General features: G+C 39.4%; 2 protein-coding genes across 4 annotated transcripts; one reads left to right on the forward strand and one right to left on the reverse strand.

The window, feature by feature from the left end:
• The first annotated feature begins 919 nt into the window (after window positions 1–919).
• On the forward strand, window positions 920–17,778 carry LOC137278337 (BLOC-1-related complex subunit 8-like). 3 transcript variants are annotated; one of them, XM_067810616.1, is made up of 8 exons: window positions 981–1,129; window positions 1,776–1,862; window positions 3,818–3,930; window positions 5,433–5,497; window positions 7,903–8,010; window positions 10,780–10,914; window positions 12,581–12,658; window positions 15,844–17,778. In XM_067810616.1, coding segments are annotated over exons 1-8 (639 nt in total). In that variant the 5' UTR covers window positions 981–1,077; the 3' UTR covers window positions 15,845–17,778. The 3 variants fall into 3 exon arrangements, with proteins under 3 accessions (XP_067666716.1, XP_067666715.1, XP_067666717.1); XM_067810614.1 differs by lacking the exon at window positions 12,581–12,658 and having other exon boundaries at window positions 934–1,129; XM_067810615.1 differs by lacking the exons at window positions 10,780–10,914; window positions 12,581–12,658 and having other exon boundaries at window positions 920–1,129.
• A 296-nt stretch (window positions 17,779–18,074) lies between these two features.
• On the reverse strand, window positions 18,075–21,292 carry LOC137278977 (relaxin-3 receptor 1-like). The gene has a single exon (XM_067811469.1). The coding sequence runs from the start codon at window positions 21,290–21,292 to the stop codon at window positions 20,339–20,341; it is 954 nt and encodes a 317-aa protein (XP_067667570.1). The 3' UTR covers window positions 18,075–20,338.
• Between the last annotated feature and the right edge of the window lie 2,760 nt (window positions 21,293–24,052).

The following is a 24,052-nucleotide window of genomic DNA, read 5'->3' on the forward strand; positions in this document are numbered from 1 at the left end:
TCCACTGTGCCGTGTGATCTACAGTAACACATGTTGCCTGCGTTATGCAGTGGTCGCTGCTACAGCTACAGCTCTAACTTTATTGTACCTTGTCATCATCCCGGGGCGTCAGGGTAACCTAGTTGTAAAAGCATATGTACGTTTGTCCTTCCAAGGTTCGATTCTCCAAATGGGTACAATGTGTGAAGCCCATGTCTGGTGTTCTTCGCCATGATATTGCTGCGGCATGGAGGCAAACTCACTGTAATTTCCCGTGCACGCTGCGCGCAGATACTTGCCACTTTGTGTACATTTTCTGTATACATACAAATACTAGTATGCACGTTTTCTTTGTTTCTTTATTTGTTTTTTTTTGTTGTTGTTGTTGTTTTACGCCGCAGTCAGCAATATTCCAGCGTCCACTCCAGTGAGCCAGCCCGACCACATGATCCCGTTCCAGACATCTGAATACACTGGCATTATATCACGTTGATTTTAAAGACCAATGACAGTACTCTAGATCAAAATTACACCACCAGCCAAACAAATAGATTAAGGAAATAAGAGTGAATACCATGTGTACCAGATTTCATAATATCAAAATCATTTGACAAAGAGCACGCCACTGTCGTTAGCTATAGGGAAAAAACGAATACAAATAAGGTCACTTACAGCACGACAATGTGTTGAAACGAACAGTTAACCAGAAGTTTTAGAATGTGATTAATAATAAGAAAGGTTTGATACTTTATGGAAAACTGCTTCTGTAATAGATTTTGATGTGTCGAAACACTGCACCACAATAAAATAAAGTAGTTAGGGGTCGTATATGATTTATATATTCGCTAAAACTGGAGGGTCGTGTCTGACATTGACAGTGTGTGAGGAGCCTGTCGTTGACTGGTTTGCCTATCATAGACCGTTTGCGCAACAGAAGGGTTCCAGTCTACTCGGAGCTTTCCACAGCGACGGGAAGGGCAGCAAACTGATCACGCGCTGGTGGAGAGCTCGCCCTCCTGTGTTTCCGGGTTTTGTGCATCTACTTATGTCATTGCGATAAAACAGATCGTCGACTTAGAGAGGTCGAAGGTCTTTTGGATGGAAAATGGAATGAACTACTTGTGGTTCCAGCATCATCCGAGCATGCAGGGTAAGGCGGCCACACTGTTCTCAATCACAGAGTTTATTACGAAGACTGCGGTGAAATTAAACTTGATTGTTGCTAATGTCGCTGAATGTGGACATTGATTCTGGTGCGGGAAATCATGTGTAAACCAAATGTGATAGTGATCCGAGTCACACATTCGAAAGTTCATGCATAATTCTCCACTGCACTGTAGATTCAAATCGTAGAACATTCATACTCATCATCATGTTATTAAACGATCGACTACTTCATCAGTCCGCCATTAGAAAGAGTTCAGAATTCTGTATCATCAACAGAAGTGATTTATCCAAGAAACACACACAAGCGGTGACAAAGTACCCTTAGCTGACAGTTTTCGAAAAAAATAGTATCTATACTCATATGCTCATGTTTGTGATGGAAATACAAGTCGATTGTACGAGCATATATATTCATAAATATATTTATGATGAATTTTTTACAACCATATCAGTTATAGGCCAAAGCTGACAGCCAGATGCTGCTCAGAAGTCATGAGGTAGGGTCTTGTCTTAATTGTGGTCATCTCATGTGTCTTTGTTTCCCTCAGCCTGCTATGGCACCATTTTGCAGAAGTCACAATCTCACTTGTTATTGACTGCACGAGTTGTATCCTATGTTGTATCAACAGGTGGCGATGGTTTGTACAGTCGTATGAGCAGTAACCAGATTTTCCGCGAATCGGTAGACCCTGAGCTGGACCACAAGACAAGGAGAGGTATGAATTGTTGTTATCAGGATTATCCGAGACCATATAATAGGATCTTATATGTCCTCCAGGATTATTCCTGTCTGTGTTAGTTGTTGTTGACAGTACATGTTTTAAATCTAATTTTTATTTAGATGCATAGAGTCTGTGTCATTACCATTCTCTTCAAGTCATGAACAGTAAATAGTCTTTGTGTCCCTAGATGTAAATACCACACATACCACAGGCACGATTGCAGTAAACCACATGTGTTGGTTTGCTTTCGAGGTGAGGTGGAATGAGGTTTAAGATCATACTGTAGAATAATTTGCTCGTATGACAACGTTTGCATCTGCATGTGTGGCTATTGTACTGGCCCAGAATAAGCTAGGTTTATAGTGGTAGCTCACATAGCTGCCATGCCGCAGTTAAGCATGAATACCCTCCACTCTCTGGGCAGTCTCTAACCATCTAACCACTACACCACGGAGGCGGTCTGGTTTGCATGTGAGTCAGGTGACTTTAAGCCTGTTGTACCTTAGAAGAATTGGTGTCATTATTCAGCATTTGAGGGTTTCTTAGGTCTTCCGGGCTGATGAAGTACATGTAATGACCCCAGGGTCTGGAACACCCATGTTCTCTCATCACCTAGAAGCAAATGGGTAACTAGTAGGATGAGATGGTCATGTGACTATAAATTGTTAAGCACCTCACATGCAAACAAATCTGGATAAGTCAGAGTCTGTGTATCGTTGTATGGAGTTTAGGATTTAATTCATTTTCTATGACACTTTCCACATGGATGGCCCTCCGTTGAGTCATAACTACTTGAATGACTGAGATGATAGTATGAAGATCTGAGGGGGCATTGTGGGCAAGCTGTCTAAGGTGCCAGGCTAGCAATACAGCGAGCCAGAGGTGACAGGATTGAGGACATTTGTGTCTGAATGGGAAAACCTTGGGAGTCAACTCTGTCAGTGTTGTCACAACCCCTAGAGTACAGTACACAACCGTGAGCACTTAAAGAACGTACAAATACTTGGTAAATGACAAGATGGTGGCCACATGATTCCATGCAAACAAACAGTTGACGGTAAAGCAGTGTGCAGTATACTTGGACACATTTTGATAACTGTGTGTCCCAGTCCTTCCAGGTGTGAATGAAAACCTTGTAAGTATGGAAATTAACTTGGGGTGCCTAGTGGTTGCAAGAGTTGTATGCTCCCCAAGATATTCAGATTGGTATGCGACATGCTGATGAGATGGACATCTAGTGATGAAGAGAAAAACAAAGCGCACCATATTAATAATAAGAATATTTATGAAGATTTAGCTCTGACGTGACATTTCTACATTGTTTTGTCAAAGCTGGACATCCTCTTACAAGATGTACTATATATTTATGATTTTATTTCTGCATGCTCTTGAACAACACCTACTGCAAACACTGCCACAAGTAAAGGTCAAGAAACTGAAAAACTTCTGTCCTCCATTCAGGAACACCCAAAGCTCCATATATTACCATAGATAAGCCAACCTCCTAACTTGTCTCTTACAATCAGTATTGAAATGGTATGTTTCATAGTTCACCCATGGTGATTCCCACATGGGTTACAAATCATGTCCAACTCAGACCAGAGACAAATGGGCGTTGATGATAACTACAACTTCTGTCTGAATTATTCCCAGGATTCATCATCATATTAATATTGCATCTACACACCCCAAAATGACAGAAAATGTATAATTTCATTTGTTTTGCTAAATGTCATATTTTTTTTGTAGCTGGACAATAATATGAAATGACCCAGTCCTAGTCCACCTGGACATACTCCATCACCCGACAATGTCCAAGAGTTCAACGACCTTCAGTCAGGACTATTGTCTAGTCATTATTGACCACAGTATCCAATTAGTATGGTGATGTAAATGAATGACCTGCTAGTCGTCAACACATGATGTGTGATGCGCTTGCTTTTTATCAGTTTCAGACAAATTTTCAGAAAATATTAACACAGTGGCCAATGAGCCATCACTAGCCTTCTTCCGTATCCAGGAGCACGTGAGGAAGACTCTGCCACAGCTGGTGGAACAGAAGGTAAGGAACCATACCCAACATTGTATCTCATCCAGTGGTTGAAATTACAACTGTATGTCCAGCATGATTGTCAGGGCAATGGAGTAGCCTAGTTGTAATCCATTTGATCATCCGACTGAAGACCTGGGTTCAATGGCAGATACATTTCGGTGAATAATTAGGTATAAATACCTACATGGAAATAGGAAATTTATCATTCAAATTTAGAATTTGTTCTAAATAAAATCACTGCAGACTATGTGCTAACTTCCTGATGACATGTGTCATTGTATTCTGCATCAAATCTCATTTTTCAGTCTGGGCAGCAGGCTTTTATATTAACAACTGATCTGAGGTTTTCTGTTAAAAATGTAAGACTCTTTGTTTGTGAGTGTAGGGGCACAGGTTGTCCTGTCTGATACAGTGGAGCTGCATTCAGATCTTGAGAGTTATGTCCCCTTACCATGGTGGGAATCTGAAGTCATGAGTTAGCAATGAGAGGAATTAATTTCACAGTATTATGATCAGTAGAACCACAGTATCTTGCCTTCGGTTCAGGATACTATAATGCAATCCAACATATTCAGTACAAAAATTCAATGTTTTCGTACTGTCTTTTCTAGTGATAAAATAGTGAAAGTTATTTTTACCATGTTATTAAACAATGTAAGGTTTGGTTCATGCTTTCTGCATTACAAACATATCTCATATACCAAAATGAAACAGACAGAACGGAGAGCCTTGTAGTGCAATATGTACTTTACAGTAGTACACCCATAGTTTTTTTTTTAGGATTTTATGGGGGTTTTACAGCCTGAGACATGCATATCTTCAGACATTGAAGTGATAATGTTCAAACCCAACTCACTCACTCACTCACTGACTTCCTCATTTGTGTATGGACCTGTAAAGATCAGGCTCAGAGTTAGTTGTCAGTAAGCCCTGCGTGTCCAACAGATTTGATAGGGTGGTCAGGTCCGCTGACTTGTTTGACATATGTCATCATATTCCAAGTGTGTATTTTGATGTTCATGCTGTTGACCACTGGGTTGTCAAGTACAGACTGGATTATTTACAGACTGCCATCATTTAGCTGAAATACTGTCACGTGTAGCATTGAATAATACCAAACAAGCAAACCTGTATGTATCTAACCACAGACAAGTCATTTTCTTTCAACAGCATGTCTTGACAGGGCATAAGCACGTTTCTCCACTTCAAATTAGTGAGTGTGTTTAGTTTTGCATTGTGCTCAGCAATATTCCAGCTTTATAATTGAGTCCTGACCAGACAATCAAGTGATCAACAGCACGAGCATCGATCTACATAACTGGGACACGATGGTGTGCGTCAAACCAGTCAGTGAACATTACACCCATTCCCAGAAGTCACTTCTTGCGACAAGCATGGCCGACTGAAGATCAATTCTTGCCCGGATCTTCATGGGCCTTCAAATTAGTGTCCTTTTCTTGTATGAAATTTGGAAAAGACGTTTTAGTTATTTCAGTATCTTCTGTTTCCAGCATGAAGTTCAGAACATACAACAGCAGGTCCAAGGAGCATGTTTTGATACAGAATATGCCACTAAGTGAGTAGCTGTTTAAATAATGAAACTAAAGTAATGCCGGAAATGTTTGAAAAATGCTCTTTGGCTTCAATATCAATATGAGGAATTTGACATAAGACAGAAACACATATTTGATTCATGTACGGTTCTGCCTGGTTGGATATTAAAGCTCTGATGGGAAAATGCACTTGGAGGGGGACTTCACAGGAGGAAATTTTGATGTTTCAGCAAAATTCATAAACATACTAAGTACACACTGTAGTTTTGAAATACAGACCAGTTATTCATACAGCCTCAACTAATTAAATTGCATGGATGATTGTGAAAAGTTTTGGAGTTTTGTAACGTCTATATGTGAAAATGATGGAACTCTTGTAAAAGGTTATATTCAAAATAATTATGTGAAAAAGTCTTAATTCAGATTGCAGGGATTATCTTATCCACCCATTGAAGTTTCACTTTGTGTATGAAGTCTGAACTGGTGACATGTCACTTGATATATATGCAGATCAATTAATTTCAAATTTATACCAGTGTTTCATACTGGAGAAGCAAAGGGGCAAACTTCCCGTCAACCTTGACAGGGTTTAATGTAGAATGTGTAAAGCCCTTAATTTGACATATAGTCAGGTGTACAGAACTGTAAACAGATCAGTTACCTCAAAGGTTGTGTCAAAACTAGGTAGGAAACACAAAATGGATGGTTTGACAAATGTGTTATACGCCTTGCAGGTAATAAACTATATGAACGAAAATCCCACCGACGTACTAAAATACAAGATGAGTTCAGAGATACATTAAATGTGTCATAAACAATACTTATGTATCTCTGGTAGAAATGGAGTCAGGTAAACCAAAGATGGACATGACAGAGCGGTGTTTAGAGAAAGTACTCAATCCTGTCCACAAGATCAGCTTTTGTCATAATAGCTCAAGAATACCACAATTTGGGGTTTCAAATGATATACCTTGATGAAACCAGGTGCAATATAAATCAGTCAGCCTATTGGATGCAGCTTCCTTCAGACTGTTCGAAGGTAGGCGCCTGATCATCTTGCATGCAGGTACCCATAGCAAGGGACTGATTGGGGGTGTGACTTCGTTTTTGACGCCAAGAAATCTGATGGTGATTACCATAGCAAAATGAATGGGCAGGTGTTTATGAATTGGTTCGGACATCAGCTTTTACCACAGCTGTATGAATCAAGCCTTATCATGTTGGATAATGCCAGGTGGCATGAGCTGCGTGTCCCTGGCACCATCACACCAGCCATGAACAATCTCAAGGCTCAGTTGCAGAATTTTCTCGCTTCCTGTAACATGACCTGCAGGTATCAGCAACATAGACCCAGCTCATGGAAAAGTCCAGTAGCACAAAAAGGCACTCTAGTGCATCACTGATGAACCAGCTGCAAAACAAGGCCACATAGTTCTGCGTACACAATGGGCACTCTGTGAGCTCAATCCAGTCAAGCTGATCTGGAGTAATTGTAAGAATCATATTCAAACTTTGAGATGTTAAAGAGGTTGTGTACGCTTCTTTTGCGAGAATTGCCCCAGCAGTTTGGCAAAGGTTGAAGATCATGTTTTCAAAATCGAAGACAAAAACCGGTAGGGATGTCAGTCAAGATGCACCTGCTGTATTCCTGCTAGAGTCCTTGATTAGCAGTGACACTGACACTTGATATTTGGAGACTGTACCTGACATATAATGCCCCTGCGTTACATGAACGTTATCTCCCTGTCTGTCTGGCATCTGGGTCACAGAAAATTTTGGAAGTGTTTCTACCTTGGAATTGTTTTGATAATTTACGAGTAATCATTATGATTAGGGAATGGTACACTGTGATTACTCCTATGCCATAATAGGTCTAGGTGGTGTGAATGATTATATGTTAGTTTTGAATCTGAAGTATCAGCCATTATCAAGTAACTGCCAAAAAACATTTCCCAGTCATTTTGGGCTTTGCTTTAGTATACTCCATAGTCACTCCCTGACCACTAAAATCCATTAATCTGTTAATACAGTTAAGCTGCAATAATTTCTGTTTGTTCCTATTTCAACACATCTTAAGTGTTGCAGTCAGTCTCTTGTAGAAATTAATAGGTTTTCCTGTCTATATTCCTCACCAACACACAACCAACTCACATATTTTTGTTTGTGTCCTCAAGTACAAACAGATAATATCATTTTTCTTTATTTGATGAGATACACTACATTGGTAAAGCCAAACAGTCCAGCTTTATGTATAGCACATCTCTTGACTGCTGATGCCTACAGTCTGAACTGAAACAATCTCTTCAGAAAAGAATGAATCAGAGCATAAAAATCCTCCCCCTGGCAATTTTAGAGAATAATAATTTTAACAACTGCATTGCAACTATTATAGTTTGTTATGCATGAATTTCTTATCTTCTGTTCTCAGTGCTGTGAAGACAATGTACCAGAGTGAATTCCACTTCCAAAACATCCAGGAACTTCTGAAGAATGCTATGTTTATGAAACAGCAGATAGGATATGAAGAAAGTAGAAGGTACAGTCCTCATACCTAAGAGTATTGGTACCCTATTGTTCAGTCATCTTGTGTATCGTCACGATATGGCTGAGATATTGTCGATGTGACGTTAAATGTTAAGTCTGTCTCTCACTCTTCTTGAGTAATTCAAGCATAATGGCAGTGTATGAAATAAGCCCCAAACCCAGCCAGACATCAGGGATGGTAACTTCAAAACGTTACCAGCCCAAACTGGATTTGACCAGATCAGACAATACAAAGAAAAGAACTAAATGTTCGGTTACAAGTAATGATATAATGAACCTGAGAGATGTACAGTGGAAGCTGTCAAAACCGACATCTGTCCAATCCGTCCAATCCAAGTTGTAAACACCTGCATAAAATCCCATTCACAGCTTGTACATCTACAATCTGGCACATTGTCTAAGCCGGATTATTTCTTCAGTCCCAGCGAGTGCCGGTTTAGACAGCTTCCACTGTTTTCATTGTCTATGAGTGTTTTCACAACAGTCCTTTTCAGAGAAATCTGACTAAACTTTTTTCTGAAATTTTTACCAGACCATCAGACTGGCAGTCCGTAATTTATACCGTCCACCAGACCTGTCAGTTTGTCTGTATGATTTCTCCAAAATCTGATTCACACTGCAAACATACGTTCACAGTTGCAAAAACTGTACTTGTTGACACTGGCAAGCTCAGTTGTAACGGCGGCCTAGTTGATTGGCAACTGTGAGACTGCAGAAACAGCTAAGGGAGGTAATAAAATTATCAAGCTGAGCCATAGATGCATTCAGGGTATATTAGAGATTTATCGGAACGTATGATCTGGAGATATCAAGGAAGAAGAAATGTATACATCAGGGTTCTTATTCTCGAAACGTTCGTAGCCCTAAGAATTCGTAACTTTGATCGTAGCCAATGTGTTGAGAATGGGCTTAAGAAGTTTGTAAGGCTACGAATGTTTCGAGAATAGCTAGCTAGTTATTATATAAGATCAAGAAGATTCCCCTGAAATGTACTGCTTCAAGTTCTCATATGAAATGTGGGACTTAGTATCCTTCAGACCTGTCAGTTAGGTCAGTCATGTCGTTCTCCTGACAAGGGTGATAGTTGACATTGTTATGTGACAGAAACATTATGCATGCCATTTTCAGTTATACTTTAATGTTTGTAGGGTTCCTGATATCTCAGCAGAGGTAACCATATTTGTTTGTTCTTCTAATATTGCAAGTTAATGTGTAATTAGTTATGAAATTATATCTATCATGTATATTCAATAGGTAGTCCACACAAGTGTCAGCACTTCATTGTGTCATGGCATGACTACTTTTGGTCAGTGGCACTGTGGTGTTGAAAGTCCTTCTGTGCTGTCATATTAAAGTCCGAAAGTCCCAAGATCCCAAAACTATTCCGTAGAATGTTTCTCACTAGAATCATTTGAACATTATTCCCATACTAAATGGCAAATGGCTTTTGTATTTTTCTGTGAGTCATACACCAACCTTTATACAACATATCTGTGACTCTCACCTGCAGACCCACTATTAAACCTCAATCCTTTTCAGAATCTCTTTTTCAAGTAACAATGAATGCCAGCACATATGTTTTGTATGATTCATTGAAAGATTATTTTGCACATTAATTGTTGAAAATTGGTTCAGAATATTATGTTTTGTTAATAAAACTTCCATTGACTTAGATTAAACTTGGCTTTTACACTTGCTCAGTCATTTAATAATTTGCTGAACTGGGAACAATACTAGTTAAATACTCACCCCATCACATCTTGCTTCCAGATATGGTTAGGATTGTTCACCATGAATTCAAGAATTGTTAACCAGAGCCTTGTTACTCTTCTTTAATCCTAGTTAGAACAGCTGTCTTTGTGACAATGAAAATCTAAAGGAATGGTACAAGGAAACAACAACATTGAAACAACTCACTGTGACATACCTGCAATGTTAATCAAAAGGATGTTAAATCTCACCAGAAGTTTTAGTCTGACATTGATTTCAAGGGCAAAAACGTTAACAATGAAAGCCACCACTGAAAAATAGTTTCCAAATTTTGCTAGCCAGTTGGATTAACTATGCCTGTATGTTTCTTGCCCACGAAGTAATTCATTTCTCCAAAGTTTGAATGTGGCGTTGGGTTTCATCGTGAAAGTACGAATTTATTATGACCATATTTATCAGGCGATGATCCTGCATGATTAAAAAGCGTTGAAACTTAACAAGTAGAGTGATATATTTACTAAATGACCCCATGAAGTAGCCAGTAAGGCCAGTGAGTGTGGACATTTACTGGCCCAACTGGATTTATACTAGCCATGAGCTTGCAGGCCTGTGGCAGTTTCGCACACTGAAACACTTTGAAACCTGTTTTGTTTTTGTTTTTTTCTTTTTAATTTTTATGGTAACCAGATGACAATAACAATTAACATGGCCAACTCTATGGTGAATGAAGATATGCAAGCTAAAAGGTTTCATGGACATGAAAGTATTTACTTATTTCGGAATAAAGTTTGTGCTGACTTGTCTCCCTTAGTTGAATCAGGATCTAGGATCAAGATTCTGATTCTTGCTTCTTTAGCAACATAGCATTTCTAATGATTTCACAAAAGATGTTGTGTGTGAAATACAATACAGATGGTTATATCAGCACGATTTGTGTAATCAGTTAGTAGAGATGGTTATATCAGCACAGTGTGTGTATTCATTTAGTGCAGGTGGTTATATCGGCAAGATGTGTGTAATCAGTTAGTGTCAGCATCAGCATACATTACAGGAAGCAAGAGTCGTCAAACCCCAGCATGTACAACCACAGCGGGGCGCCAACAGTCGTGGCAGGGCCCAACATGTCTGAGAGCACACAGAGTAGTGATAGCTCCCTTGCCCACAGTGGACATGGACAGACTTCGGAGTAAGTGGTGGAGCTGGACAGTTGTAGTGCCGTAACAATGCATCCAGTTATCGTTGAATTGTAATTCTTGAGTCTCTGATAGGAATAAAAACGATGGTAGAAACAAAATAAACATCAGTGGTATTTGTGACTATCGATAGTTTTGTAAGTGACTTCTGTGGAAAAAATTTGCAGCATAAAATATAGGAAGTACCGCATTTATTCATTTTGATTTAGAGTTATCTGCCCCTGTTACCTCTTAAACAAGCATAGTTTCCTCAAGGCAGACGACCCAGAGTTACAAATTGTGAATAACAATAAGTTTATGTGAAAAAAATATTGCAGTGGTATTAGTATATAGATATAGATCACAGCAGACACAATCGCTATCACAATGATTGTTTCCCCATCAGTAGTCAGTAAGGCAGATTCAATAAATGGTGAGACTGGTGATGTCAGACATGAAGGCAGATATGTCATTTCATTAATGGACATTTTAGAGGTTGAGTTCATGAAGAATGATGACATCTTTTTTTTACATACAACTTCCTTCTGTGAAAACTGAAGGCGACATTTCAACATAGATTCTAATGTCTCTTTCTTGACTGTGACACTAGATTGTATGTTGAAATAATGCCTTGAAATGCCAGAATGAAAGAAATTGTATGTCCATAAAAATTGTCAGCAGTCTTTAGATATGTCATGTTCAGTAAGTGGTAGGACAGGGTTTGTCAGGGAGTAGGGCAGATATATATTGTAGTCTTTGCTTTTGATAAAATGTCAACTAAAGCTATCTTTCATTTACATGTACTAGTGTTTATATTATGATAAATACCTGATTACTTGAAATTATTTCCTGTTTGTAGTTTTGTTTTCACTCATGATCATTTCTGAGGAAGCATATTTTCCTTATGAGACCATCAAGTTAATAATACATACGGACATGATTCATTAGGTTGATGAATATTATTAACCTGAAGGTCGAAAAAACGTGTCTACAAATAGTCAGTTGGAAAATAGTGAGATAATTTTAGCAGCTGCTAGTGACGAGACATCTAACAATCAATGTACTGAAATCGGTGAGTTTCTGATAGCAATTAATCAATGGTTGAAATGAAAACCTGTCGATGCATTGATCACATGTGTGGCTGACAGTAGTTTGGTGGTTGACTTCCAGTGATGAATTAGGAAAAAATAAAAATATAAGATGTTTGGTTGGAGTCTTCCTTGATTGTATCTTTCAACTGTTTGCTTGAGCTGGGTTTCAGTTTCTGTGTCAGTTATTAAGAGAGATTGAAACTATGAAAGCTTGTTTCTGTTTCATATAAAATATGCACCTATATGGGAAATGACTTCAAATGAGACAATTCAAGGACACATCCCTAAATCTTAACTTTGTCAGGTTTTTAGTGCAAGAGTGCTTATTAGGGCTAATATGGTACTTCCTGAATTTGCTTGCAAAATATATTATAAAGAAAGAAATAATAAGAAAGACCTATCTCATACAAAAACAAAAATTGAAATGTCACTTCGGAACTGGTAAGACTAACATGTCATGTTTCATACCAGTAATATGTCATGTCATTTTGTCTCCCTCCCTCTTGCGTTTATAATTGTTAGGCTAAAATAAACTTGAATGTTTGTGAAATCTTAATTGAATACCCGTTTCTCCTCACTGCGTTGTCAGTGACTTGCTGCCTGCTGTCTGTCCATGCTCACCGAACAAAAAGCCACTCGGGATCATCAGCAAAAACTGTGGCAAATAGTAAGATGCCTGTTGTCTACCAGCAAGAGCATGCACAAATTGTTTGTGTGTCTGCAAAAGCAAATTCATTTCAAATGTAGATGTGTCAGAGAATGCAAATATAGTTTTTGTTAGATGCACGTGTGTGTTAGATGATTGTGTCAGATGCGCAGGTTTACAGATTATGTTAGATATAGCATGTTTACAGACTGTGTTCGCTAGAAATGTGTACAGATTGTGGTAGGTGCTCGTGTTTACAGATTTTGATCAGTGCACAAGTGTACAGATTGGTAGATGCATGTGTACAGATTGCATTTGAAGCACATTTGTGCAGATTGTAGTAGATGCCCATGTGTGTATGTGTACAGATTTTGTTAGATAGAGCATGTGTATGTTTATGTCTTTGTAAACAGGAACCTCAGTCACGACACCCAAACAGTTTTGTGTTGCTTTTCCCTCTGTGTAACATCTGTTGTTTCCTTTAGTTGATCAAGACGGCAGAAACAATGCTACACTGTCATTTTCTGTGAAACTATACTATGCATGTTATACAGGTAAAGCTAATCTTCAGGGCATTATCATTTTCAGAAGCCCGAGGTCTTTCATTAACTGCCCAAAGAAGGAGGACAGATGAAACACAGAGGGCTCCTGCAAATGACAATGCCCTGAACAATATCATAACTGTTATTATGGTTAAATTAGATAGATTTCTAACAAAATAAAAATAAAAACATTGGCATTGGTTTTCAAGCATTTACTGCTATCAGCAAATGACAGAGGTCACACACACACTTATGGAAATGTCATCGGACAAAACAGATGATTTCACTATTGACCTTTGCCTATACTTCCTGCTGTCATTTTTTTTCAGTGCTCAACAACGTTAGAGTTCTGATCAATGTTTTCATTGCTGCATGTTGTGATTCATGGTACAATTGTTAGTGTTGGCACTGGCAAGAAAGTACATGCACTGGGATACTTGTGACGAATGTCAGCTGGAAATATTGTCAATACAGAACCTTAGTTCAAACGAGCCAGAGCTGATTCAACATCAAGAACTGAGCTCCTTATGATGTCACCTCATAACAACCTGTTGTCAAACAGGTTAGGGGCATTGTCATGTTACAATGACCTGCTCATTTCTTGGAACATGCGGGTGTTTTAATGATACTTATATCCATATTAGCTATAATACATATTATTGTAGACAATACACTGACTGAAATACTTACTAATACTACTCCTTGTCAAATATGGTGAAAAGAATCATAATCAGCATCTCAAGTTTATTTACTAGAAACAGCTGTAATGAACATGATTGTGTCTACCGTGTGAACTTCTCCCTTTGAACCTGTCAAGGCACCTCCACATTATCATGACCTATGTATCATAGTTTGTATCATATAGTGCCCGTTCTGTATCATTTCACCCTCTCCGGTCAGTGTAGAGTTGCCAGACACACTATGTTTTCTGTGTCTCATGCCAGATCAACTTAATAGGTGTAAAGACATACATGTGTTGTAAAGAATCAAAACCGAAGTTTTGTTTGAAAAAAATAAGCCCTCAGCAGAGGGTAACTGAGGAAGACAGATAGGCCAGGATTTTTCAAACATAAAAAGGAAAAGGTTTTGCTCCAAATTATGAACCGATTGAAGACACGCTAAAAAATGTCAAAGCACTGCCAAATTTACCATATAAATTATTGACCAGTGAAGGTCCAAGGAAGAATAGACCTTCAGCAACCCATGCTTTCCATAAAAGGCGACTATGCTTGTTGTAAGAGGCGACTAATGGGATTGATCGTGCTGTTCATCACTGGAATGTCTGGTTCAGATACTATTGTTTACAGACCGCTGCCATATAGCTGGAATATTGTTGAGTGCAGCGTAAAACTCAAGTCTCTCACTCACTCATATAACTGTGTTAATCTGTTATAGTTTAATCTGTTATTGTTAATCTGTTATTGTGTAACATACGTCACATTTGACAGTTGCTCACAACCTCCAATTGAGGGTGTTGTTTAACTTATTTGATATAATGTATTTAGCATTTAAAGGTATTTCCTTGGCGTATCAAGAGCTTACAGTTTCCAGCTAGCGTAATTTGTGTCATTGTACCCCAACTGCATTGATTCTGCAATCAGCCATTGGTTTGTTTTGTCCAGAATTGATCATTTACAATTGGTCGTTCAACTTCCAATATTTTTTACACTTGTATGATTTAATCTTTGCACAAGTGGTTTTCAGGTTTGATACACATTGTACACTTCATGTTCTTTTTGGAAACACATGACAAAAAGGCAAATTTGAACTATGGGATACCTGCTTGTGCAATGATTCTTCTGAATAGCCCACATCAACTACAATCACGTCCTTAACATTGGCATGATAGGGAAGAGGGGAATCACTTTTCAATATTCGCAGTTGTGGGTTTTAATGATCTTCAGTGTTGACTGGTCAACTATCAAAAGTTCACAGCATAAACGTTTCAGTCATTTATGATAGATAATCCTTATCTCTTTGTATTTGATAAACCTTGGACACTTTCATCTGACACATGCTTTTTGTACACCATATTGTTGTAGTCAAAATCTCCATTGTTTCATCTCTCTTTACTGTGCGTGCTCTGTAATCACCCTATGTATGCTATAATGCAAGCTTTCCTAGATGTTTTCAAGAGTGTTTTGTGTTTCTGTCACATGCAAGGAAGACTGTGTGTGCATGTATTGTTGTTGATTTGAAGCCCCCTACATGCAGAGTGTGTAATTTGTAAGTTTACAACCATCATGACAAAGTATGTCAAGGATGCAGAGCAGAGTTGGGGTTGCCCCATCGTATCTCATTTGCATATATTGATGCTCGTGCTGTTGATCACTGGTTTGTCCAGACTTGCCTATGTACAGACCACCTCTATATAGCTGGATTATTGCTGAGTGCTCAATGACAACAAACAAGTGTAAATGTTTGTGTGTTGAATAGGTATTTTACTACAATGAAAACATCTGGAATTTAATCGTGTCACATAGTAACACATCATCTATCAATGAAAGATACACCTTTTGTTCGGTTGCCCAGCCAGACTAAAGATTTGCTGACTATAAGAAATACAGCTGATGAACATAACCTATTAAAATAATATGGTGGGGCGTTACCTTGAAATATAGAATAGATGTTTCTCTCAGTGTTAACACCAGATTCATTTTCCAGGGCTTCAGGAGTACAGTCCCAGGATGGAAGTCGGCCTGCTGCATCAAGTACCACATTGTCTGCAACTGTCTCAGGTTCACCCTCTCACAAAACAAATCCCACTTTGCCTTCATCTCTCCCAGCTTCATCTCTACCTGCTAGAGCTCCAGCATCACAAACTCCTGCCCCAAGACCTACTGATCCAGATTTGCCAAGTACAGATCCACTTCTTGCAGGAGTTTCTCCAGGAGTTGCTGCTGGCCCTTCAGGTGTTGTCCAATCTGTTATGGTGAACTGTCATACTGATGACATTGATATAGCAGCTGAGGCTGATGAGAGCATCTCCAGCTAGTCTCATTGGATCCAGCAAAACAATGATGACACTGATGTAACAAATCTAACATTGCTAGTTTATGCAAGGTCTATTTGAAAAGTGCAACAATTCAAATATTGTTATCTCCAGTGCTCTGCATTTGTTTTGTTTTTTTTGGTTTGTTCAAAGTGAAGTTTTAGAAAAATTTAACCTTCAAGGATCCTGAATTAAAACAGGCCCAATTTCACTAATGCTTCTCATAAGAGACGACAAAACGGACTGGTGGCTGTTGGACAGGTATCTTTTGGCCCAGATAAAATGTCAAACTGCTCTAAATGTCAACCACTGGCTGCTCTGATTTAACACTGAAATATTTGAAAGGCCACAAAAATACAACTGGAATATTACTGACATGTTCAATACAAAAAATAAATCTGTCTGATTTCCTGTCTTGAATAGGTCCCACAATGCAGCATGTGTCTAGCAGTGATGGCTAAAATTGAAGAGATGGAGTTAGAATGTGTGGCCTGAATGAGTGATTGTTGTTCATGGTATTTACCATTGGTTATATTGTATGCATTCCACATTACCTTTGTGATCATTGCTGCATAGAATAATATTCACTCACATTGTGTGTGAACCTTTAAAGACGACTCATACATTACTCTCTCTTTGCATTCAAACTGTTTGCTGGAACTTGCTTATGTTGAATGAATGTGTTAGTTCCAGTAGCACTCTACAGGTGTACAGACATACATAAACACTGTACATAGTACATTAGTATTGTTGTTGCTATATTTGCAGGTATGACCCACAGGTGGTTAAAGTGTGTAGGTTAATATTTGTGTCAATACATGGATTTGAGATATGAATTGTGCAATATTCAGCAGTAAAGCTTGTCTAAAATGAGGAATTGATGTGAGGTTGAATCTCGAGGATCAGCAAGTTGTCCTCAAAGATCCAGCCTTTCAAAAATTCACTTGTCGTCTTGACCAAGGCTAGTTACTAGGAAGAAGACAAATAAAAGTAATTTTGTCATTCCTCACTGACAAGTAACATTTCTAAAGCAGTTTTCAATTCCACTACAGACTGAACCTAAATACAACAAACCAAAAATGTAAATATTACAAATATGTTTGTCTGATTTAATCCCTGCTAGCTACAGACAGAGAAACTAGTTGAATGAACCCTCTCAACTAACTGTCACTATTTTGCTAGATCTATAGATTATGGTTAGATATAGCTATCAGCAACCCAGTCTGGTTGTCAGAGGGGACTAACGGGATTTGGTGGTCAGGTTTACAGACTTGGTTAACACATGTCGTTGAATCAAATTTCTTAGATCAATGCTCATGATGTAGTTCGCTGGATTGTCTGGTCCAGACTCTTTACAGACCACCGTTGAGAACTATTTTTACTGTCAGTTTTATGTGACTAATAGTGATAGCAACAAATTACTGAACATGGATAGAAAAATTATCACAGACTTCCATATTTGTGCTTTATGACATCTCGAAATTTCACTTAAAGGGCATGATTTTAAAAGAAAGAACATTGATGCCTAGAAGAGAAAGAGGAAACGTAATTTGTTCAAATGCTGTATTGTTGCATGTGAACAGCAAATATACTTCAATGAATAGACAGACTGAGTGGTATTGTTTTTGCATCCTGTCTTTGATCCCTGTGCAGCTATTGTAGTGTACTGTAGTGTAGGATGTAGAGGAAGAATATTTAAGAGACAACTTCCCCTTTGCAAGAGACACATGGTTTCCATGTAGTTGCATGATATAGTAGTTGACTTTGTAATTATAGGAGACTACACGTACACCTCGCCGGTGCTTACCCGGATGTGCCCCCCCCCCCCCCCCCCCTCTCTCTCTCTCTCTTTCTCTCTCTCCTAATTTCACTATTTGTACATCAATCTAAAACACAATGAATGTTCACAAATTTAATAAACATTTATTGACGTTTCATATTAAAAAACACTATTTCAATAGTACCATAGGTTTAGGTTAAAATGAAACACTGAGAGAAGTAGGCACGTGACCTGGCAACGATGACATTAAGGGGAAAGTCACACTAAAAACATGAATATAAAATATTTGCAAATTCTGTTTTCTGCACACACGAAATTGCTCAGGAATCTTAAATTGGGGGACATCACTGTAATGGGGTAAAGGGACGCCGATTGCAGCGCGATTCACAGAGTAGTCATCTACCTTTGGTATGCAGTAATTCTGTAACTGTAGTTCGAATACGCGATTCGCCCTCAAATATGTAAGTAAATAAATAAATTATCACTGGTAACCTATTACAGAATAAGAAAACTGCGTTGTGTTTACTTATCTTTTTCTTTGTTTTTTACGTTTACTTCTTTGCCACCAAATTTTCAGCACAGCTACTTTATCGACTTGTATGTACGCAAGAAAATTATTGAAATTGTTCTCCCCTTCATCAATAAGATGTATCACTAGAGGCGATCTTAGCGCTTAGGTGATTGTGACTCATGCTTTTAACAGTTTCCTATGATGTTCGTATTTGGTCTCGTTGTGAGTAAACGAGCCCTGATTCTTGGTTTGTACACCCCTAGAGATCCACGGGCTGCTTTCACAAAGTGAGCTTTGTTAAAGTTAACCTTTACTCTCATTCTTTAACATTACACGTTTACGTTAACCTGAAATTAGTGCTGTGTGAAATGAGGCCAAGGTACAAGGATTTCAACCATCCTGCCTTTTTACCCAGACATGGCGCTGGGTTAGCATAGTGGTTAAGGCGTTTTCTTGTCACGCTGAAGACCGGGTTCGAGTCGCCACATGGGTACAATGTGTGAAACCGCTTTCTGGTGTCCCCCGCCGTGATATTGCTGGGATATTCTAAAAGCGGCGTCAAACTAAACTCACTAACTCTTATCCTGACATAAGTGGTAAATTCACCAATTTGGAGGTTTGAACTCTTTCCCTCTATATGAACGTCCCCACCATATTCATCCTGTGTTGCACTTTACACTGTATCTGGTTTGTACGATTCGAACAATGTGTTCCCAGGAGCGTATCATTAATATCGAGGCTCTCAACGTCCCGCCAACAAAAATGCAGTTGCCCAATGAAACTGCGGATAGTTGATCCGTGTGTATCATTTTCTTTCTTATAGCATTGTTAATATTTACCAATATCTCATTGGATTTGCTCTCATTGATGTCCCGAGCGCTCACAACCTACTTGAAGAACCGTTCTTGGCTGGTCTATGAACCTACGTGAAACTTGAAATTATGGTTGGGTGGCTTAGGCTAAATAAATACAGTGAAATGTTTCTCGGGCATCGGCGCGTCACTTTTATTTGTGCGCGTAGCAAGTGTTTATTTGCATTTTTAAAAAATAATTTTGACTTTGCCGCGTCCCGGTCATCCATTTGTTCACTATAATAATGAGTGTCTGTAAGAACGAGTGTGACTGAATCTACAACTCATTAACACGTGCTAAAGTTTCCAAGCTGTATTTCTGAAAGGGAAAAAAAATATGTTCCTCCCTCGTCACAATTTTGCAAAAAATTAAAAGAAAAGTCCCACCTCCCTCGTTACATTTGTGCTATCAAACATTAAAAGAAAAGTCTTACCTCCCTCGTCACTTTTGAAAAATATGTGCCCGACAAACATTTAAACTTTTTGATGCAGCCTTAGTAATCTTAAGGCGATGCAATTCGAAGTGCTGGGTCAAGCCATGATCTGCTGAGTTATAGGTTCGAATCCTTAATGATATATAATCTATCTTCGGTCAGCTCCGAGACCACGCAAAGTAGTTTCACGTTCAGTCCGTGAACATTCGGATTAGAGGTGGTCCGCAACAGTCCATGTTTGTCGTCAGTGGCGAATAACATATGTCATTGTATCAGAGATTGATGTTCACACTACTGACTACGGGATTGTCTGGTCCAGACTCGATTATTTACAGACCGCCGCCATAAAGCTGAAATAGAGCCGCTTAAAACAATAGACAGTTTTCAGGCCTTGTCGTTAAGTTGATTTCACTTGCAATGCATTATATGGCCGCTATTCACTCCCGCGTCGTGGGTCTAAATATGGAATCTTCTGGAATCGTCGCAAACTAAGTGTACACATCCAGTGTTATGCTTACGAGTTGACCAGCATACTGAACATTAAACCGGAACTTCTGAAGTTTAAACTAACCGCATTGCGATAACTTGTCCTTATTCCTTCGGACGGCTTGATGGTCCACACAGAGAAGCCTTACACTCAGCCCTGACCCGTCCGGACGACAAGCAGTACACGAACGGCTTGACCACATAGTTGATAAAGGGCAAGCATACAGTCAAGTCAATCAGATGTAACATCCATTTGTGGATTTCACTGTGGATTTCACTGTTTCCGCCCGTCAGACTGCTATACAAGCATAGGACCGTTACCGGAACTCCAGAACAGAAAAACACCCCCGTCAAAATGGAACACGCTCTCGTCGGCTTTAGGAGATTTTCCCCACACGTGACAGATAAGTTGATATAACCTCTCAGCACTCTCGATATTCTACAATACATCACTACCAAGGCCAGTGTGATGAGCAGAAGCTCCAGGCACACGTATACAGAGAGAAACAGGGGCAGATTATATTGCTCAGGAAACCAGTATGTTTCATTGTTGAAACTACACATACGGACTGTCATTGAATCCAATGTGATAGGGGACTGCTTCACTAAGAGTATCATTGGAACGCTGAGAATTACGGACATCGTCATGCACAATGCTACAATGCCCCTGGCCGTGCTTGTCGTCATTTGGGTACCATGTGGTCGACAGATCTTCTGGAATCGCTGCGCTGCAATTGCGATATATATCATTCCTGTCGTCAGCATACTGAAGTGGTTGGTGAAACCGAAAAATTTGCACAGGCCTTCTTGAAAGACATCGACGAAAGGCATTGCTTTTAAAACAACAAATGATGGTATGGTGTACAGGGAGTTAACTAGGTCAAGAAGAGCCAACGTTCTCACGAAGAATCCGAACACTTGTAGTCTGATCTTGTGAGTGTAGACGTAGAGGATGATGATGTTGCCTGTAATGCCGAGGAGGGTGATGACGATGCTCGGGACAATGAGAACAGCATGAAAGCGAGCTAGCTCGTCTCCTTTTTCTGACGTCACGTTCATAATAATTCGTGGGATGGCTTAACTGAAATGGAATGGCGTAGCCTCAAAATCCAATATGCTAGATGTAATTTGACATAATATGTTTTCTGTCATTCCCGAAGGTACATATGTTTTAACTCAGGATGAATCAAACAATATATTGTGAACCCTCAGAACTAGGATGAACGAGAGGGTTTAGTTTTACGCCACACTCAGCAATATTCCAGCTTTATGGCGGCTGTCTGTAAATAATCGAGTCTGGATCAGATCAACAACATGAGCCCCGATCTACGCATTTGGGATACGATGGCATGTTTCAACCAAGTCCGCGAGTCTGAACACCCGATCCCGTCAGTCTCCTCTTAAGACTAGCATTTGTTACTGAAGATCAGTTCTACCCAGAATCTTCACGGGTCTCCACAGAACTGGAGCTGACTGACCGTGGTTTCAGGGAGGTTGCTTTTAGGTCACGGTGGTTATTGGAGACTTGGTGTTGTTAACAGAAACGTCAAACAACAACATTCAGTCATTCACTTTCACCACGACACAGTCTCCTCGTCACTCTAATGAGAGAGCGGGGTTTAGCTATATTCTAGCAATATGGAAACTGTGGATCGATGATGATGCTGTTGATCACTGGATTGTCCGGTCCCGCTGAACGCGGGGCTAAAAAATAAACAAACAAACAAAAGCAATATCATGACTCACTTCAAGGAACTTCCGCCGACTAATACGTACCGTGCTATTGAATATGTGTGACAACGCTATTTCCATGTGGCACTTTTAAAGGCTGTAAAACTTCACTCACATGTCCGTTCAATGGTGAGTAGATGGGCCCAATGAATGGACAACAAAAGATGGAGACTCCCTTGATGTGTTTAAAGGTTTTTATTTTTTTAACACGCAGGAATATTTCACCAATATGGCAGCCGTCTGAAAATGATTGGGTCTAGCCAGACAATACAATGATCAATAGCATGAAGGTGGATCTACATGACTGGGATTGGGTGATTTGGGGTAGCCAAGTCAGCGAGTCTAATCCGAACCCGCTAGTGGCCCCTGGCGACAGGCATGGGTTACTGAAGACCAACTCGAAACCGGATTTTCACGGGTCTGTCTGAATGCAATTACAAATGTACCCAATGCCTTTCTGACCACCATTCGCGGCTGGACATGAGGTATTATCAGCAATAATACTTCAGCTGTGATCATGAGCGTTAGGGTGACCGGAAGGAAATGACGACCGATGAATCTCGTTTCTCTTTGTGGAACTTTTTTGTATAACCACGAGATATATACATTTTGAACAGACACCACCTTTTGAGAAATTGCTTATACATGTGTACTATTCTGTATCTATATACACATTTGCAAGCATTTACAGCAAGTAAAGCTTAGCGGCATTTAGAAGTTGAATATATGACCAAGATCTTTTATGGTTAAATCTTCTTTTTAATTCTTTGAAACGCAACGTTTCGAGGTCATTTCAGACCCCTTTTCACCCGATGAAGGGGTCTGAAATGACCCCGAACGTTGTGTTTCAAAGAATTGAAAAAAAGAATTTATCCATCAAAGTTCTTGGTCACATTTCTCGTGCCTTTTGCCATGATATTGCTCTAGCGGCGTAAAACACACCTCGCTCAAATGTGATAAACAATATTTACGTTTCAAACACGATTGTGCACGGCGATGTACTTACTGTCCGAAGTGGATGTTGCTCTTTGAGACGCCAAGGCGACACTGAGCTCTTAATCTTAAATATCTTCATGAAATCTGATACTGACATTGCCTTCGTCATTACTTCCCTGTTAGAAATGAAACACTTTCTTGTCGAATATGCATGCGAATGTCCGGGTACTCCCAGCTGATCACCTCTAATTTATTCACCAGGTCCATAGGTTATTAGCGAATTATAAACAAGTGATGTCCTTCCTTTGTCAATACAGTGGACTTCATCATGGCAGCCATGTAGATTTTGGATGGAAACGTTGGTTGATTGATCTGAAATTATTCGCTTTGTTGTGGCGAATTTTCATGTTGAATTGTTTCCGTAAATTGTTTTTATTGCGATGAATTTGCGAATAAAAATTTCTTGCTTAATCAGAGGTTTTGTATCAACTCTCCGAAAAACACAAAATTCTCCTTCCACGCAATAGAATACGATCGGCCATCTTTCCATCTATGACCTGAAACATTAACGCTAAAATATCCGTAAGTGTCATACAATAACATTAACTTACGTCTATCTTAGCGCTACGAGAGCTTCGAAAATGCAGGCCGTGGATTGTTTGGTCCAGACCCGATTACGTACAAACCGCCGTCATAAAACTGCGATATTGCTAACTGCGACGTAAAAGTAAACTCACTCACTCACATACATTGGAGTTCACCAGCGGTATGCTCGCAAAATGTAATGGTATATTTTACAGTTCTTGATTTAGACTCAATTGAACATTTATGACATGAAGAGGTATCATGTATAGAATGGTTGATGCATTTGGCATATTGCAAGCTGGATCAAGACACAGTCTTCTGACACGTCCTAATGCTTCCCAGATAAGCAGAACGCAATCACGATGGTTTAGCAATTGTGTGGGGTGGGATCACTATGACTGACAGAACACCTCATGTTATTGACGGGTGTATCACATGAGTACTGCTATAGCAGTATCCTGGAGGCACACGTGGCTTAATCCACGTCCTTCTGTGCTTCATATATTGCAGATAGAGCGCTTGTTCAAACAATCTTTATTTCGTACTGATGAGGCCATGTGCCAATAG

Source organism: Haliotis asinina, chromosome 3 (assembly GCF_037392515.1).
Source record: "Haliotis asinina isolate JCU_RB_2024 chromosome 3, JCU_Hal_asi_v2, whole genome shotgun sequence".
Taxonomy (NCBI): Eukaryota; Metazoa; Mollusca; class Gastropoda; order Lepetellida; family Haliotidae; genus Haliotis; species Haliotis asinina.

Coding starts and splice junctions, on each gene's coding strand:
- LOC137278337 (XM_067810614.1), top strand. CDS start 1,078: ATGGAAAATGGAATGAACTACTTGTGGTTCCAGCATCATCCGAGCATG. Junction 1,863..3,817: donor GGACCACAAGACAAGGAGAG/GTATGAATTGTT, acceptor GCTTTTTATCAG/TTTCAGACAAATTTTCAGAA. Junction 10,915..15,843: donor GGACATGGACAGACTTCGGA/GTAAGTGGTGGA, acceptor TTCATTTTCCAG/GGCTTCAGGAGTACAGTCCC.
- LOC137278977 (XM_067811469.1), bottom strand. CDS start 21,292: ATGAACGTGACGTCAGAAAAAGGAGACGAGCTAGCTCGCTTTCATGCT.